General features: G+C 41.0%; 1 protein-coding gene across 1 annotated transcript in view; it reads right to left on the bottom strand.

Annotated features, from left to right (window-relative positions):
- stard8 (StAR-related lipid transfer (START) domain containing 8) overlaps window positions 1-15,530 on the bottom strand; it is an 89,377-nt gene that overhangs the window by 24,644 nt on the left and 49,203 nt on the right. The window contains exons 4-6 of the mRNA XM_059977028.1: window positions 8,782-8,845; window positions 3,920-5,226; window positions 134-307 (exon numbers count right to left, since the gene is read on the bottom strand). Coding sequence (XP_059833011.1) covers window positions 134-307; window positions 3,920-5,226; window positions 8,782-8,845 — 1,545 coding nt within the window. The remainder of the gene's footprint in view (window positions 1-133; window positions 308-3,919; window positions 5,227-8,781; window positions 8,846-15,530) is intronic.

The raw sequence follows: 15,530 nt of genomic DNA, 5'->3' as shown, positions 1-15,530 counted from the left end.
TAGCCACACAAAAAAATTCAGACTAATGTAGAACATTCGAAAGTCTCCCTCAGCTCTGTTGTCTGAATTCATGCGCCTGGCCGATGCAGCAAATAAGACCCCTACCCACCCTGTCGGAATCCTAGCTACTGACCAGTTCCAGCCCTGCTTGCTGCGGACGCTGTATTTCTCCATGATGGCAGTCAAACGCAGCAAGGAGAATCGCTGCAGGAGGTTGAGCTGAGCTGCCGACTGTCTGTTGATTTCCATCGACGCAGAATTCAGGCTGGGGCGGTGAGAGTTCTGGAAACTGTGCCAGCGCAGCTTCCTGAGGAAAGAAAATGCAAAGAATAGTGAACATCAAGCACCATAACTGAAACAACATGTGGCATCCCTGCACAGATACCACAAAGGACCCCAGTTTCAAAATTCCTACCAACCACCTTTGACATCACATTTGTATCTTGGTGGGTGACACAGCAAGTTGCAAATTTTCCCTGCCACCTTACGCCTCAGTTTGATTTCCAGAACATCTTTTGCTAGTCTTGTAATGGAATCGCAATTTTTTCTCTTCAAAGTAACCTTCTACACAGGCTAGGATATTAGTAATGTGAGTTCTAACCTAATTTTGTCTCCATATGACAGGCCACCAGCTATCTTCAACAATGTCTGTGCGGGAATAGCGTGTCTTTGTTACAATTGATTTTTGGAGTAATAGATTATCTGCTACGAATGTCCACTGAGTTAATGAGGTGCCTTCCTGCTAGGTAATTGACCGAGGAGGTGAATCTGTGGAATTTATTGCCATAGATAGCTGTGTAAGTCAAGTCCTTGGGTATATTTAAAGTGAAGGTTTATAGGTTCTTGATTAGTAAAGGCACCAAAAATTATGGGAAGAAGACATAAGAATGGGATAGTGAGGGAATAATAAATCAGCCACAATGTAATGGCGGTGCAGATTCAATAGGCCAAATAGCCCAGTTCTGCTTATGTCTTATGATATTGGTTATGATATTAGTAAGGTTACAAAGCATCCCTTAAAGAAAATAAACTTTCTACCTGCACTTTCAGTGTAAGGAAAGGTACCTGTTAGAAGAACATTATAAAGTACAGGAAATAATGCAAAGGGCTACAAAGTGTTGCGTGCCATCCAGGAACAAATGAATTGTCATCTGCTTATCAGTAACGTCACTAAGCACAAGGTACTTACTAACATACGAGTGATCCTGGTGAATTGCAATCTTTTGAACAAACACACACTACAGGACAACTATTCTACTGACTCTTGTTATTTATTAAAAAGAAAATGATATTAAAAAAAGGAAATATCATATTCAACCAGCACCAGTGAATCATTGAAGCCCACATGCAGATGAAAAAAACAATAATAATACAAACTATGAAATGTATCCTAATGGAAAGTTGCTGTTCTGTTTTTAATTCTCTTCACAGCTATCACTGTGTTCTTCTGGAAGCTGACTTGCCCAGTTTTATCTTTCCAAAGTGTGAATACTGGGATAGGAGACTACCAGGACATCCAGACAAAATCTGTTCTTGTCTCTCTATTCACTGTCCACTCGGGTAGAGTTTCAAAGAGGCATCAATGGGCCGTAACCAAGGATAGGAATCCTGACTCATTTTCCTTCCCATCATGCCCACTGCAGCAATAAGATCTGGGAATAACTATGGCTGCTCCCATCTAAAATGAGCCAGTTAACACTGACTACATGCAAGCCATTTCCAAAGCACTTTTGAATCAAACATAGTTGAATTAGACAATTACATGAACCAGCCAGAAAAAACAAGTGAATTATACAAAAGGAACAACACAAAACGCTGATGGAACTCGGCAGGTCAGGCAGTATCTATAGAGGGGCATAAAGGGCTGATGTTTCAGGCCAAAATCCATCCCGATGAAGGATCTCAGCCTAAAACGTTAACTCTTCATTCCCCTCCATAGATGCTACCTGACTGTTGAGTTCTTCCAGCATTTTGTGTGTTACTCTGGATTTCCAGCATCTACAGAATCTCTTGAGTTTATGAATTATATAAATTTTACATTTTACAGCATTTATCCCCAAGCACTTCAGAAATATAGGATTACTCTCAGACACACACTGCTATTATAAGCCATTTTGCACACAGGAAAGTACCAAAAACTAAACCAAAATTATCTCTGGTGGTGTTTACCTGCTGGAATTCTAGCCAGGGCAGTCTGTCAAACAGTCATAGAATCATACTACACAGAAATAGGCCCATTGTCCAGTCTAACAATCAAGTATCACCTCTACAGCTGTTATTTAGTAGTACTTGGTCCAAAACCGTCTCTGCCCTGACAATTCAAGTTGTTGCCCAGTATCGGAGTACCTTCCTGTTCACCACCTGCTCAAATCATGTGTTCCAGACCAACCAACAAATACAAGGGATCTTTAATATTGATATGAAGGCTGTAAACAGAGCTCATATGCAACACAGTGTTGCCAAACAGTAACAGTCTACACTCATTTGTATTAGAAACTACTTAAGATACTTATGACTTGTATGGATTCGTTATTAAGCTGCAACTTGCTGGGATTTTCTATACTGTACTGTCAGCGTATAATTCCCATTGACTACCAGGGAATTGACTCTTCTACCCAACATCATCAGATCTTTCTCAGCTTCTGCCCAACACGGAGCTCCTCAGGGAGCCTTGTAGAAGAACACAAAAGTGCTGGAGTTCTCTACAAGTCCACTGGGTTTCTTGCCCTTGCCTGCTCTGATCTAGCTTAGAAATAGGAGTCCATTCATTCAAATGAGGTGAAACATCTGGCAGTAAGGCTCGTGAATGAATATGATTTACACATTTCTGAGTTATTAGTTGCTTAAAATATTGTTAACTTTTGGTGAATTTTATACATCTTTAGTTTTGATTATTTTAAGATGTTATTTGGTACACTTTTTTCTGTTATTGATTGGACTGTTTCAAATATTCACAGATCTTGCCAGGTTTAAAAGCTGGCAAGTCCAGGGGTCATGTTTGGCTTGTTTCGTGCTTGACTTTTTCTCAGCTCTATTGTGGACAGAGCTGTGGCTAGTTCCCACAGCAACACTGTACCACATGACACCCTGCTGGTTTGCCAGTTTGAATTGCAAGAGCTTCTGCAAGCGTGTTCACAAGATAAACCCTCAAAAAGCAAGCCATGTGTCTAAGTGGCAAATGTGGCCGGCTTGCCAGAGGAGAACCAGTTTGGCGCCCTAATTGTACAATACTTGAAAGGAAGGAAACTCGAGCTGTTTCTGTTACAGCAGGGAAACTTCCCTCCAGATTTTCCTTTCTGCTGCCTTTCCGTAAGCACTGCCCGAGCTGAGCTAATGTTGTGTAACACCCAGATAGAACAGATAAAATCTATTCTATTTTAATACTCGAGCACTATATCATGAGCAGCATGAGCAATGACACACTGAGTTAAGCTCCCGTCAGCTAAGGAGTAGGGTGTGGAATCACTTGAACAACATTTCACCGAGTGGTAACTCTTCACACAAAAGCTTCAATTAGTTGGTCAACTTGTTAGTTAACTTTGACTCTCTTCATACGGGGATCAGAAGGCAACTCAAGCAGGAGTGAGTAACCAGAGATCAGGAGGAGAAAAGAGAGCTTATCTATTATAAGACAAGCCAAAAAAACCCAGCCTGGCAGCATCCATGGAGATGATTAAACAGACCCATCTCAAGCCAAGACCCTTTACCAAGAGTCTGATGAAGGTTTCGGTCCACATCGACTGTTTATTCCTCACCGTGGATACTGCCTGACTTGCTGAGTTCGTCCAGCATTTGGTGTGTGTTACACTGGACTTACAACATTTGCAGAGTCTTTTGTGTTTCTGAATAACAGAAACGGTCTACAAAATGGCCTGTGTTTGATTTTCGTGACTATCAACAGAAGTTCAGAAGTCTCTACCTGCTTGGTCTGGTTAATGAAGCCCCTACTCCAGAATCTCTCCGTTCCCTCATCTCCATTTCTTCCACTTCATTCAGTGAATTCCCAGTGCTATCAAAATCACTTGCAGTTGTTCCCACATCAGACATTGAGCGGTCTTCAAAGTTCAAACCTGGCAAAGGAAAAACTGTTTCTCCAGTAGAGTCAGACTCAGTGTCGTTGTAATCAGTGCATATCATTTTTGACCAACTATCTACTCTCTGCTGTAAACCATTAACATGCTTCAAAACATCATCTAGTTGTTTAAAATAGTATTCTTGTCCACCAACACTGTTATATGGATGGGTTTCAGGCACATTGTCATAAAAACTTTGCCTGCTGTCCATGGAGCTGCAAGAATCTCTTTGTCCCTGAAGACTCAGTCGTTGAACATTGTTGGCACTCCCACACAAAGACATCCCAAAGGAGCTGTTTCCTGATCTCCATTTTACCAAATGGTTATCAGCACCAGGACACAAGCTTTCAATGGAGAGAGCTTTGGGAAAGGTTCCTAATTTGTGATTTGCTGGGACACGAACAACATAATCTTGTTGAGAACATGGATCATCATTTCTATTATAACTGGAAGAAGCTGCAAAGCCCATTTCATAGTCTTCCAAGTAGAGTCCACAATGGCTCCTCCTAGATTTACCTGAACAATGTTCTAGACATCCACAATCAGCCAGTGAAGGAATGTCAGATGGAGATACATTATTCACCAAGCCCGTTGGGCTCTTGCTCCCAGTTTTCAGAGGACTAGAGCAGTCTAATGGATCATGGTATTGCTGTAATACTGTTATGATACTTTTTGTCTCTTTGTTCTTTGAAGCCACTTTGGATTTATTGCGAAGCGTTTTAAACCGAAGGGATTCAATTCGTCGGAGAAAGCTCTTGGTCCGATGCTTTCTGGGGCTTTCGGTAACGTCTGGAGTGGTCATGAAAACACTGCTATCGAGTGTGCAGTTGTGAGCCTGTTCTGCTGCTTGGGAATGAGCCAACAAGACTGTCTCAGGATTTTCACTCGTTGCCAGCTGACTGTTTGAAGAGTGACCCCCCAACACTTCCTGGATGCTCCCAACACTGCTGTTGCTGCGCGCGGAGCTGGCTTCGCGATCACTGAGCTCGGAGAGAACACTCTCACGACTGGCAGACTCCTTCATTACCGAGCTTAGGACCTCGGCTCGGCTCATCCGGAAGTCAGCAACTGTCAGGCGAGACCATCTCCTGCTCTCTCGCTGAAATGCCCAACGGTCACTGATAGCACAGGCATCTTCATCAGAATCATCCCCCTGGAATGATAACAGAGAGTTAAAAGGGCTACATCACAAGGATAAAAATAATGAAACAGAGGTGGTGAATATGATCCTAAATAGCATCTGATAACTGAATGTTACTCCTCCATTGTGAAAGGCAGTACCCTTAATCACCTACTATGTCTTTACTGGCATACTTAACCAATCAGACTCTTAAATGCTTTGACAGACCCTGAAGGCTTTATTCAGCAGCTTGCTACCAACCCCACTATCCCCCATCCCAACCGCTTTTGCGACATGGTTTATATAAGCCAAGTATGGAAAATTACCATAGTCATCGTAAAAGGAGATGAAGTCATTCAACTCTTGGTCAAAATAACTTCCTATACCAGATTACTGGAGATCCCCTCCCCCTCCTCCTGACTATACCACTGCTCTATGACTAAGAAGAGAAGCCTTGCACTCAAGAAGCATGACTTTTCCAATGAGGCAATCTTGCCACCCATTTATAGTTTCTGGTTCCTTAACCAACTGTCTAGCAACACTAGACCACAGCAGTGCTGAACCATACCTTTAGATACACAAGAAAATAGAAAGCACTTGGACCCTCAGGCCTGCCTCATCACTCAATGTGATCATGATTGATCGATACTTGTCTCAATTCTTCTTCTGCGGCAAATCCATGTAATCCTCAATTTGATGATCTTTCAAACATTTATCTCTGTTTTAAGTACATCTAATTCTCTGGCGTCACAATGCTCAGGGTCAGAGAATTCCACAGATTCACTGACTTCTGTAAGAAGAAATTTTTCTGCACCTCCATTTTAAATGACCGGACCCTTATTTTGTACTTATGACCCTTGTTCATGACTCTCCCACCAGTGGAAAATCTCCACCATGTCAAACTTATATGTTTGAAATAACACTATAATATTACAATGTTGGCACGTGGCCAAGTGGTTAAGGCATTGGTCTAGTGATCGGAAGGTCACTAGTTCGAGCCTCAGCTGAGGCAGCACATTGTGTCCTTAAGTTAGACACTCAACCACACATTGCTCTGTGACAACACCAGTGCCAAGCTGAATCGGTCTAGTGCCCTTCCCTTGGACAACATTGGTGGCGTGGAGAGGGGAAACTTGCAGCATGGCAACTGCCGGTCTTCCATACAACCTTGCCTGGGCCTTAATCGACATTGAAATCGATGGACAGCAGAAGAAGAGGATAATATTACAATAATATTGAGATGGTGATGGACCTTAAGAAGACTAAGCCCACACTGCCCCCTGCTACTATTGATGGTGAGGACATGGATGTGGTGAGGACCTACAAGTACCTGGGGGTGCAGCTGAATGACAGACTTGAGTGGAGCACCAACACAGAGGATCTGCACATTAAGTGGCAGAGTCGTCTTCACTTCCTGAGGAATATGCTGGCATCTCCTTCACACATTCTACCAGTCTGTTGTTGCCAGTTCAGTCTTCTAAACTGTGGCATGCTGGGGCAATGGCATCAACACGGGTGATGCCAACAGGCTCAATAAACTGATTAGAAAGGCTGCCTCTGTCACAGGAATCAAACTGGACTTGCTGGAGGCTGTGGTAGAACAAAGGACCTTACGGAAAATTGTGGCAATTCTGGACAATGTTTCTTACCCTCTGCATGCCACACTGACTGAACAGAGGGGCACTTTTAATAACAGACCAAGACAACTGTGCTGCTCCAAAGAGCACTACATGAGGTCATTCTTACCCTTGGCCATTAGGCTCTATAATGAGTCAACCTATAGCTGGAGAAGTGATGACCCCCCCCCCCCCTCTCCTGTTAGACTGTTTGAGACAACTTTTTTTTATTATTTCTTACTTCTCTTCAAATATTTGTATATCTATGCGCTTGTAATGTTATTATGACACAGTAATTTCCTTTGGGATCAGTAAAATATCTATCTATCCATCCAGAGTAATCATTTCCTACTCCACCCCGCCCCCCCCCCCCACCATTCACCTAAACTTTAAGAAAAAGAAATCCAAACTTCTCATCTATTTTGATAGGGCAACCCTCTCATCCCAGGAACCAGCCTGCTCAGGTTTCTTTAGACTGTTACGTTTTTAGGTAATGGGACAGAAACAGAGAGACGGTGCACTGACATGGGCAAGATGCTTGTGTTGATGAGCAAAGAGTTCTAGGGGTCAAAGTTCACAGCTTTCTCGGAGTGGCTACACAAGTTGATAGGATGGTTAAGGTGGTATATGCTGTGCTTGTCTTTATTGATTTCAAAAGTCAGGAAGTTACTGCATGTTGCAGCTCTATAAAACGCTAGTTGGGCCATATCTGGAGTACTACATACAGTTCAGGTCATCCTATTATAGGGACGATATTGAGGCCCTGGAGAGGGTGCAGAAGTGGTTTACCAGGAGAGGGGATAATTTCAAAGGAGATGTGAGGGGCAAATTTTTTAAAATTATACAGAGATTGGTGGGTGCCTGAAATGCACTTCCAGAGGCTGTGGTAGAGTCAGGAGCACTAGAGACTGATAAGAGATGTTATCAGACACACGAACGTGATGAAAATGGAAGGATATAGACATTGTGAGGGCAGTAGAGATTAGTTTAGTTAGCCATTCGATTACTAATGTAACCGGTTCAGCATAACATTGTTAGCTGAAGGACCTGATCTTGTGCAGAACTGCTCTATGTTCAATGGGACCAAAGCAACACTGAGCATTCAGCTGTGGTCTCAACAGTACCCTGTACAGATATAGAAAAACCTCCCTATTCTTAAATTCTAACCTCCTTAAGGTAACAGAGAACATGCCATTTGCCCTCCTGCTTACTAGCTGGACCTGCCTACTAACTTTTTTCATCCATATACCAGAACACTTAGATCCCTCTGAACTTCTCTCATCTGTGTTCTCTATTTATGTACTGGCAGCCAAAGCTGAAGGGTCTTAGCCATGTACCACGCTGAGGGCAGACAGAATTAAGACTACAAAATTAACCACAGGGCTTGCCATTCTGCTGTGGTGGAAAAGATCGTGACTGTGCTTAATTTTTCAAGGATTGCCAACTTCACCATTACAACATTGTGGTTGTACATATACAAAATCCAGGCACAGAGATACTAATCCATCCTGGCATAGACAAGTAATGGGAGACCATTTCTTTAAAATCTTGAATGTCAACAGGGAGTAGCTGCATTGGTAAAACAAATTGAGAATGGGATGGGAAATATATCATTTCCTACACAGGTGTAATACTGGAAAGGGTGGAACAGGATCTCAATGTTGTTTAGGACCCAAAAGGGTCTCAATTCTTTGTCAAGATTCAAAAGGTATGATGGTGATCCCCATTATGATACACTGCCTACAGAGATGAATAGTTATTGGTAGTCTGATAATTCAATTCCAAATGTTGCTCTGGACTCAACAACTTCATATAGATTCTGTTTCCATAACTGTGATTTTGACAAATTCAGCAATGTTTAATATATAGAAAGTTTCTAAAAGAATTTTAAAATTATCAGTTTTAGATTTTGAACACTTAGATAATCAGAAAATAGAGCAGTGAATCAGTGCAGTCATTCATGTTAACTTACCAATTTCCTGGTAGTGTTGGTATCAGACTTTATAAAGGTATATTTATTCAGAATTACCAGCCGTCTGTGAAAAAAAAGATAAAGTCAAGGTAAATGAAGGATACCTCATCATAAACTGCTTTACAGCAATGACTTCAGAGGCACTCAAGACCCCACCTGCTAATTCTCTATAAATTGGGACTCGTTTGCACAGTGAGGATAGAATGTCACAGAGCCACAGGAGTCAGCAAGACATCCCCTACTTTACATTATTCCCTCTTGCTTTGACTTTGCTGTGGTATAGCAAGAAGTTTACTCTCAAGGGACACCAAAAGAAGCCTTTATTATTATTTTGTATCCATTTTCAATCAGGGCTCATTGAACAATAATCAGAAATAAAAGCCTAAGAGGGCAAAGTCCAATTCTGCTCTTATAATTATCTTAATGAAGATAAGATAACCCAGCACAGATCAAAGATCAAAATTTGTATTTTTCTGCTCCACATCACCCTTTGGTCATCAGCACCCACTAGTCATCTGAATACACTTTCGTGAGAATTGCATGAATTTGGTGGATTTATTTTCAAAACATAATCCATGGTGAAAGACCTATTTTCTAAGGAAAAGGAGAGAAATTCAAGTATTAACTTCCTGAATACTCTGTGCTCTCAGAAAAGGAACATAAATTTTACTCATGCCCCTTTCTCTTCCAGTTTCTATCTTTATCCCTTTGGCCTCCTGCAGATTATTTCTGATCCCGATTTTTCAAATAACCAACTTTAATGAGCTAACCCACTCAAATGGATAATTGAATATTTATTTTCTGCCATTTTAGTTTGTCTTGTCAGCCATACTTTTGATAATGGGGGGAGAAGGGGAAGAAGGTGGTGATTACATTCTTCAGCACCTCCTTTTGCACAAAGCGAAGCCCAGCAATGCAGCACTCAAAAATTGTGAAGAATCCCAAAGGTTCAAGAGCTCACAATGGTTGGCGAGCCCGTTAGCTGATTATGAACGCGAGAAAAATTGGTTTTGATACAAAGTGGTACTTCCTGATTCAAACACTCATCAGATCCCTGGACATATGGGACTAACACGCCCTCGATTAGAAGTGAATATGATATCTATAGATGGTGTCTCACTCATTAGGTACTTCCACCAGCACCTGATTGACTGAGGAAGCCCTTATGAAGTCCTTAATGGATGAAGCACTCCTGGAGTGGAATTTAGTGCCTCCAGAAACAATAGCACGTGGATTGACATTTTAGAAACACCGCATAAATAAAATGTATCAGAAATTTGAGTATATACTACACAAAATGTCTCACCCATTTGAAACAGAACATAGAACAACACAGCACAGGAACAGGCCCTTCAGCCCATGACAAAAACTCAATAAAAAATCAAAATGAATCCCTCCTACCTACATGATGTCCTTATCCCTCTATCTTCTTAATATTCATGTGGCTCATGGTTAAATTTTGCCAAGCTCACAACCTAATGATCTATGTGAGTTTTGCAATGGGGAAGTAACGGCTGAAAACACACAACTGCCTCAGGGACCTTTGGCATTTTCGGACGCTCCTCATTGCACTGATAAATAACTCAGCTCTTTGAAACACAGACCTAAAGCAAGTGCTCCTGCACATGATGCACCTCAGCCAAGTCTGTGGGCAAGGCAGCAGCACCCAGTAACCAGTTAATAAAAGTGAGATGCTTATCAGTGCAGAGACATGCTCATACCATGATCTGAAGGACACGCATAAGTGCCCTGCTAAGCCAGTCAAAGTTAATTTACAGCATGCAGACTAGGCTGAGAGATGATGATCGAGGAATAGATATCGCCTTGAGCATTGTGCACAGGTGCTGCTGACTTTTGGCCATTTTCATTTGGCTGAGACCATTCCCTATTGGTAAACAGATGATACAGGAATATTAATCATAAATAAACCTCAGAACATAATACCACTGCAAATTAACAGACATCAGATTTCAAAATAAGTGATGTGAATTATTTGCTGACTGCAGAGGAGAGGTGCCTCGTGACAAAGCCACAGCATAAAGGAAGAAGTAGACTTTGCTTAGATCAAGATTAAAAAACTGAACTAGTCTCCTGATACAGAAGTACATAGAAATAGACCATAATAACAAAAACTGCAAATTATCCGATTAAAACTGGAGACGTGGTCAATGAGATGCACAGACACATATGAATATTGAAATCTTAGCACTAACAAAGAGCAGCTGCACAAAGACAACACAAAAACAACTGCAGATCCTGAGAAACTGAAGTAAAAAGAATCACTAACCGAATCAGGTTTATTACCACTGAGACACGTCATAAAATTGGCTGTTTTGTGGCAACAGTAGAGTGAAAGCCAAAATATACAATAGGCTACAAAAAAATGAGGATGTGGGAACACATCACTCCCATACTAGCTGCTATATGTTGCCCTCCTATATTTTTTAAAAATGATTTTCAAGCTCTCTTACTTGTTTTTAAAGCTCTTAATGGTCTAGGACATCACCAAAACATTTTTTTTATAATCTCAGGTCTTCTTGCACCGACCTCAAAAATATAAACAATGGTCAGCTCCTAAACTTAAATTCAATACCTAAAACTAGAAGGAGCAGGCTCCATTGATGCTTTTAACCACCACCTCAAAATCTATTTATTTAATCTTGCTTTTAACTAACATCTTTTTGTCTTTTTTTTTCATGTTTGTATTTTTTCCCATTGCAAAGTATTTTGAACATTGTATGAAAAGTGTTCTATAAATAAAGTTATTATTATTGTAAACTAAATAAATAGTTCGAGGAGAATAGTGAGGCAGTGTTCAAGGACTGTTCAAAAAGCAGACAGTAGTGGGGAAGAAGCCATTCCTAATACACTGAGTGTGGGTCTTCAGATAGATCTTCTGAGATGTTGATGCCCAGGGACTTGAAGCTGCTCACCGTTTCCACTGCTGACCCTTCAGTGAAGATGGATGTGGGTTCATCCAAATTCCCCTTCCTGAAGTCTGCACTAAATTCCTTGGTCTCGCTGACATTGAGTGCAAGGTTGCTATTGCCGCACCACCCAGGTTGATCTAATTCCTGTGCACCTCCTCGGCGATTCTACCAACAGTGGTGTCATCGGCGAGTTTACAGTACGTGCTGGGATACAGTCAGCACGTCAGGCAGTAATTTAGAGACAAAGGTTCAGGGATCACAAGTGAGACAGTCTGACTTACATTTCACTAAATTATTGACTGCTTTATGAATAATAATAATAAATTCATTATCCCACCCGAATTCTGACTAAAATCACTCCGAACACCATTACATTCTTGCTTCAGTCAGAGGTCTGAGACTCTGGTTTGAAGCAAGTGCCTTATGAATGAAGGAAAATCAAGAACCAACGATGTGATTATATGTTTTAATGTGGAGTTAGAGAAGCCCCTCTTGATTGGCTAAGTACAAGCTCACAGGATTAGCTCTGGGTACTGACCCATTAGCTGAACATGAATATTTGGCACTGAACACTTGAAAAATATTCACCCGCCATAGTAGTGCTGCAGTAATTTTCTTCTCCTGCCAAAGACCGACCACACAGCAGATGTCATTGACACCAGGAAAGTAAATCATTTGGGTACCCATCACCAATAACCACTTGCTACCTTGGTCCCAATGCACAACTGCTCTCCAATAACAATTACTGATAGTAATTGCCTTGGATCTGGAGTACTTGAAATCATTTGTGGAACTAGTTTCATTCAATATACTTGAGAATAGTTGCATTTTCAGAGAAGCCCCAGACACCTCAGGCTCTCTAAAGAATATAGCAAAAGTCCTTCTGCAATGAGTGAGATAAAGGGAAGAAGCCAATTTGGCATGTAGCTAAAACAACCTACGTGCAAACCAATTTAGCAGAAGTACAAGAAGTGGTCAAGGCAGGCAAACTTACCACACAAGGCAACTCAGTGCAAGGAACAGGATCATGATATTATTATGCATGCATTAGTCACACTTTCCAATTATACTCCTGGATAATTATGGTGCCTATATAAACTTTTCCCCCTGCACTCTTTGGGAGTTTTCATGTTTTATTGTTTTACAACATTGAGTCACGGTGGATTTAATTTGGCTTTTTTGACACTGACCAACAGAAAAACAACACTTTTTCATGTCAAAGTGAAAACAGATCTCTACACCTGTGATCTCAATTAATCACAAACATAAAACACAAAATAATTGATTGTATATGTATTTATCCCTTTTAATGTGACACACCAAATCATCACTGGTTTTAGAAGTCACATAATTAAATTAAAAGGCAATCTATTTTTGGAGACCTGTGCGCAGTCAAGGTGTTTCAATTGATTGTAGTAAAAATACACCTGCATCTGGAAGGTCCAACTCCTGGTGAGTCAGTATCCTGGCAAAAGCTACATCATGAAGATGAAAGAACACTCCAAGCAACTCCACGAAAAGATTATTGAAAAGCTCAAGTCAACAGATGGATACAAGAAAATTTCCAAGTCATTAAATATCCCTTGGACTACAGTTGTCAATTATCAAGAAATGGAAAGAATATGGCACAGCTGTAAATCTTCCTACAGCTGGCCGTCCTCAAAAACTGAGTGACTGTGCAAGAAGGGGACGAGTGAGCGAGGCCTCCAACAGACCTAGGACAACTCTGGAGGAGTTACAAGCTTCAGTGGCTGAGATAGGAGAGACTACATATACAACAATTGTTGCCTGGGTGCTTCACCAGTCGCAACTTTATGGGAGAGTGGCAAAGAGGAAGTCACAGTTGGAAAAAAAGCTCACATGGAATCTCAGCTAGAGTTTGCCAGAAGGCATGTGGGAGACACTGAAGTTAGCTGGAAGAAGGTTCTGAAGAAACCAAAATTGCGCTTGTTGGCCATCAGGCTAAATAATATGTCTGGCATATCGAAAACATTTCATCCCTACTGTGAAGCATCATGCTGTGGGGACACTTCACTGCAGCAGGCCCTGGAAGGCTTGTGAAGGTACAGGGTAAAATGAATGTAGCAAAATAAAGGGAAATCCTGGAGGAAAACCTAATGCAGTCTGCAAGGGAATTGCGACTTGGGAGAAGATTTGTTTTCCAGCAAGACAGCAACCCCAAGCATTAAGCCAAAGATACAAAGGAATAGCTTTAAAAAAAAAACCAAGTTAATGTCCTGGAGTGGTCAAGTCAGAGTCCAGATCTCAATCCAATTGAGAATTTGTGGCTGGACTTGAAAAGGGCTGTTCACTTACGATCCCCATGCGTAAGCAGTTTTGTATAGAAGAATGGGGAAGAACTGCTGTGACCAGATGTGCAAAATTGATAAAGATCTATCACACCGACTCAAGACAGTAATTGCTGGCAAAGGTGCATCTACTAAATACTGACTTGAAGGGGGTGAATGCTTAAGCAATCAATTATTTTGTGCTTTATATTTGTAATTACTTTAGATCACTTTGTAGAGATCAGTTTTCACTTTGACGTTGAAGAGTATTTTCAGTTGATCAGTGTCAAAAAATAAATCAAATCCATGATAATCCAATGTTGTAAAACAATTAAGTACAAAAGCTTTCAAGGGAGGGGGAACACTTTTTATATGCACTGTATATCTGAAAATCTATGACTTTCCCTTGCATTCTTTTTAAGTGCTTACTAACAATGCCAAAAGGGTCTTTATTTTAGTCTTATGTTGAGTCGTCCCACTGAAGGTCTCACTTGGAAGCTTAACTGCTTGGAGCACTCATTCAGAGTGATAGTTTGGGCTAATGAAAGGTCATTCCCACTTCTTGTGAAACTCAATGAAGCAGAAGGCAAACTTTGGCACCAGCAAACCTCAACTTTCATTCTCTCTGAGAGAAGGAAGCTTTGCTGATACTGAGGAAGGTGACCAGGCACAGCAGAGAGATGAGGAAGTGTGGGAGCAGCTGCAGTTGCAAATTCCTTATTATATTTTGAACTGATCCCATGACACTCACATTGTCTGTCAGCAAATTCTAACGTGAAGCCACCTCAAACTCACCACATTCATTGAAAGTCACATGTAAATTACACTCCTCAACCACCTGTTCCAATATCTCTTCCTCTTTTCCTCCTCCAGATAAATCAGAAGAGGAAGAAAAAATATCTAACCCACCAATAATTCATGGCATGTAACTTCAGTACCTCCATTGCACTGGTCAAAATCTACACCAGAGAAATGGCATTAAGTGATCCATGTTAAGCAAGTAAACAAGAGCATTAGGTTGACAAAGACACAAGGACATCCAATGGCTTTGTTAATCAGTTATTTGCTAATTTAATTCTTCATTGTACATTATGATATATTGATTTGATTACCTTAATATATATTTCTGTTGATCTTCAATAATAATCAATAAAAAAGATTTTAAAAATGAAATGGAAAGAGAGCATGGTCTAGGTGGTGGAGGTCCCTGATGATGGACGTTGCTTTCCTGTGACAACGCTCTGTGTAGATGTGCTCAGTGGTGCATTACTCATAATGTATGGACTTGACCATAAACAGAAGAGATACTGCAGATGCTGGAAATCCAGAACAGCACACAAAAAATGCTGGAGGAACTCAGCAAGTTAGGCAGCTTCTATGGAAATGAACAAACAGGTTAAGTTTCAGACTGAGACCCTTCAAAGGGTCTCATCCTGAAACTTCAACTGTTGATTGAAGACCATAATGCCATAAGATATAGGGGCAGAATTAAGCCATTTGGCCCATCATAGCTACTCTGCCATTTCATCAT

Source organism: Hypanus sabinus, chromosome 8 (assembly GCF_030144855.1).
Source record: "Hypanus sabinus isolate sHypSab1 chromosome 8, sHypSab1.hap1, whole genome shotgun sequence".
Lineage (NCBI taxonomy): Eukaryota > Metazoa > Chordata > Chondrichthyes > Myliobatiformes > Dasyatidae > Hypanus > Hypanus sabinus.
The sequence above is the reverse complement of the archived record's forward strand: the minus strand, read 5'-3'. Positions and strand labels throughout refer to the sequence as shown.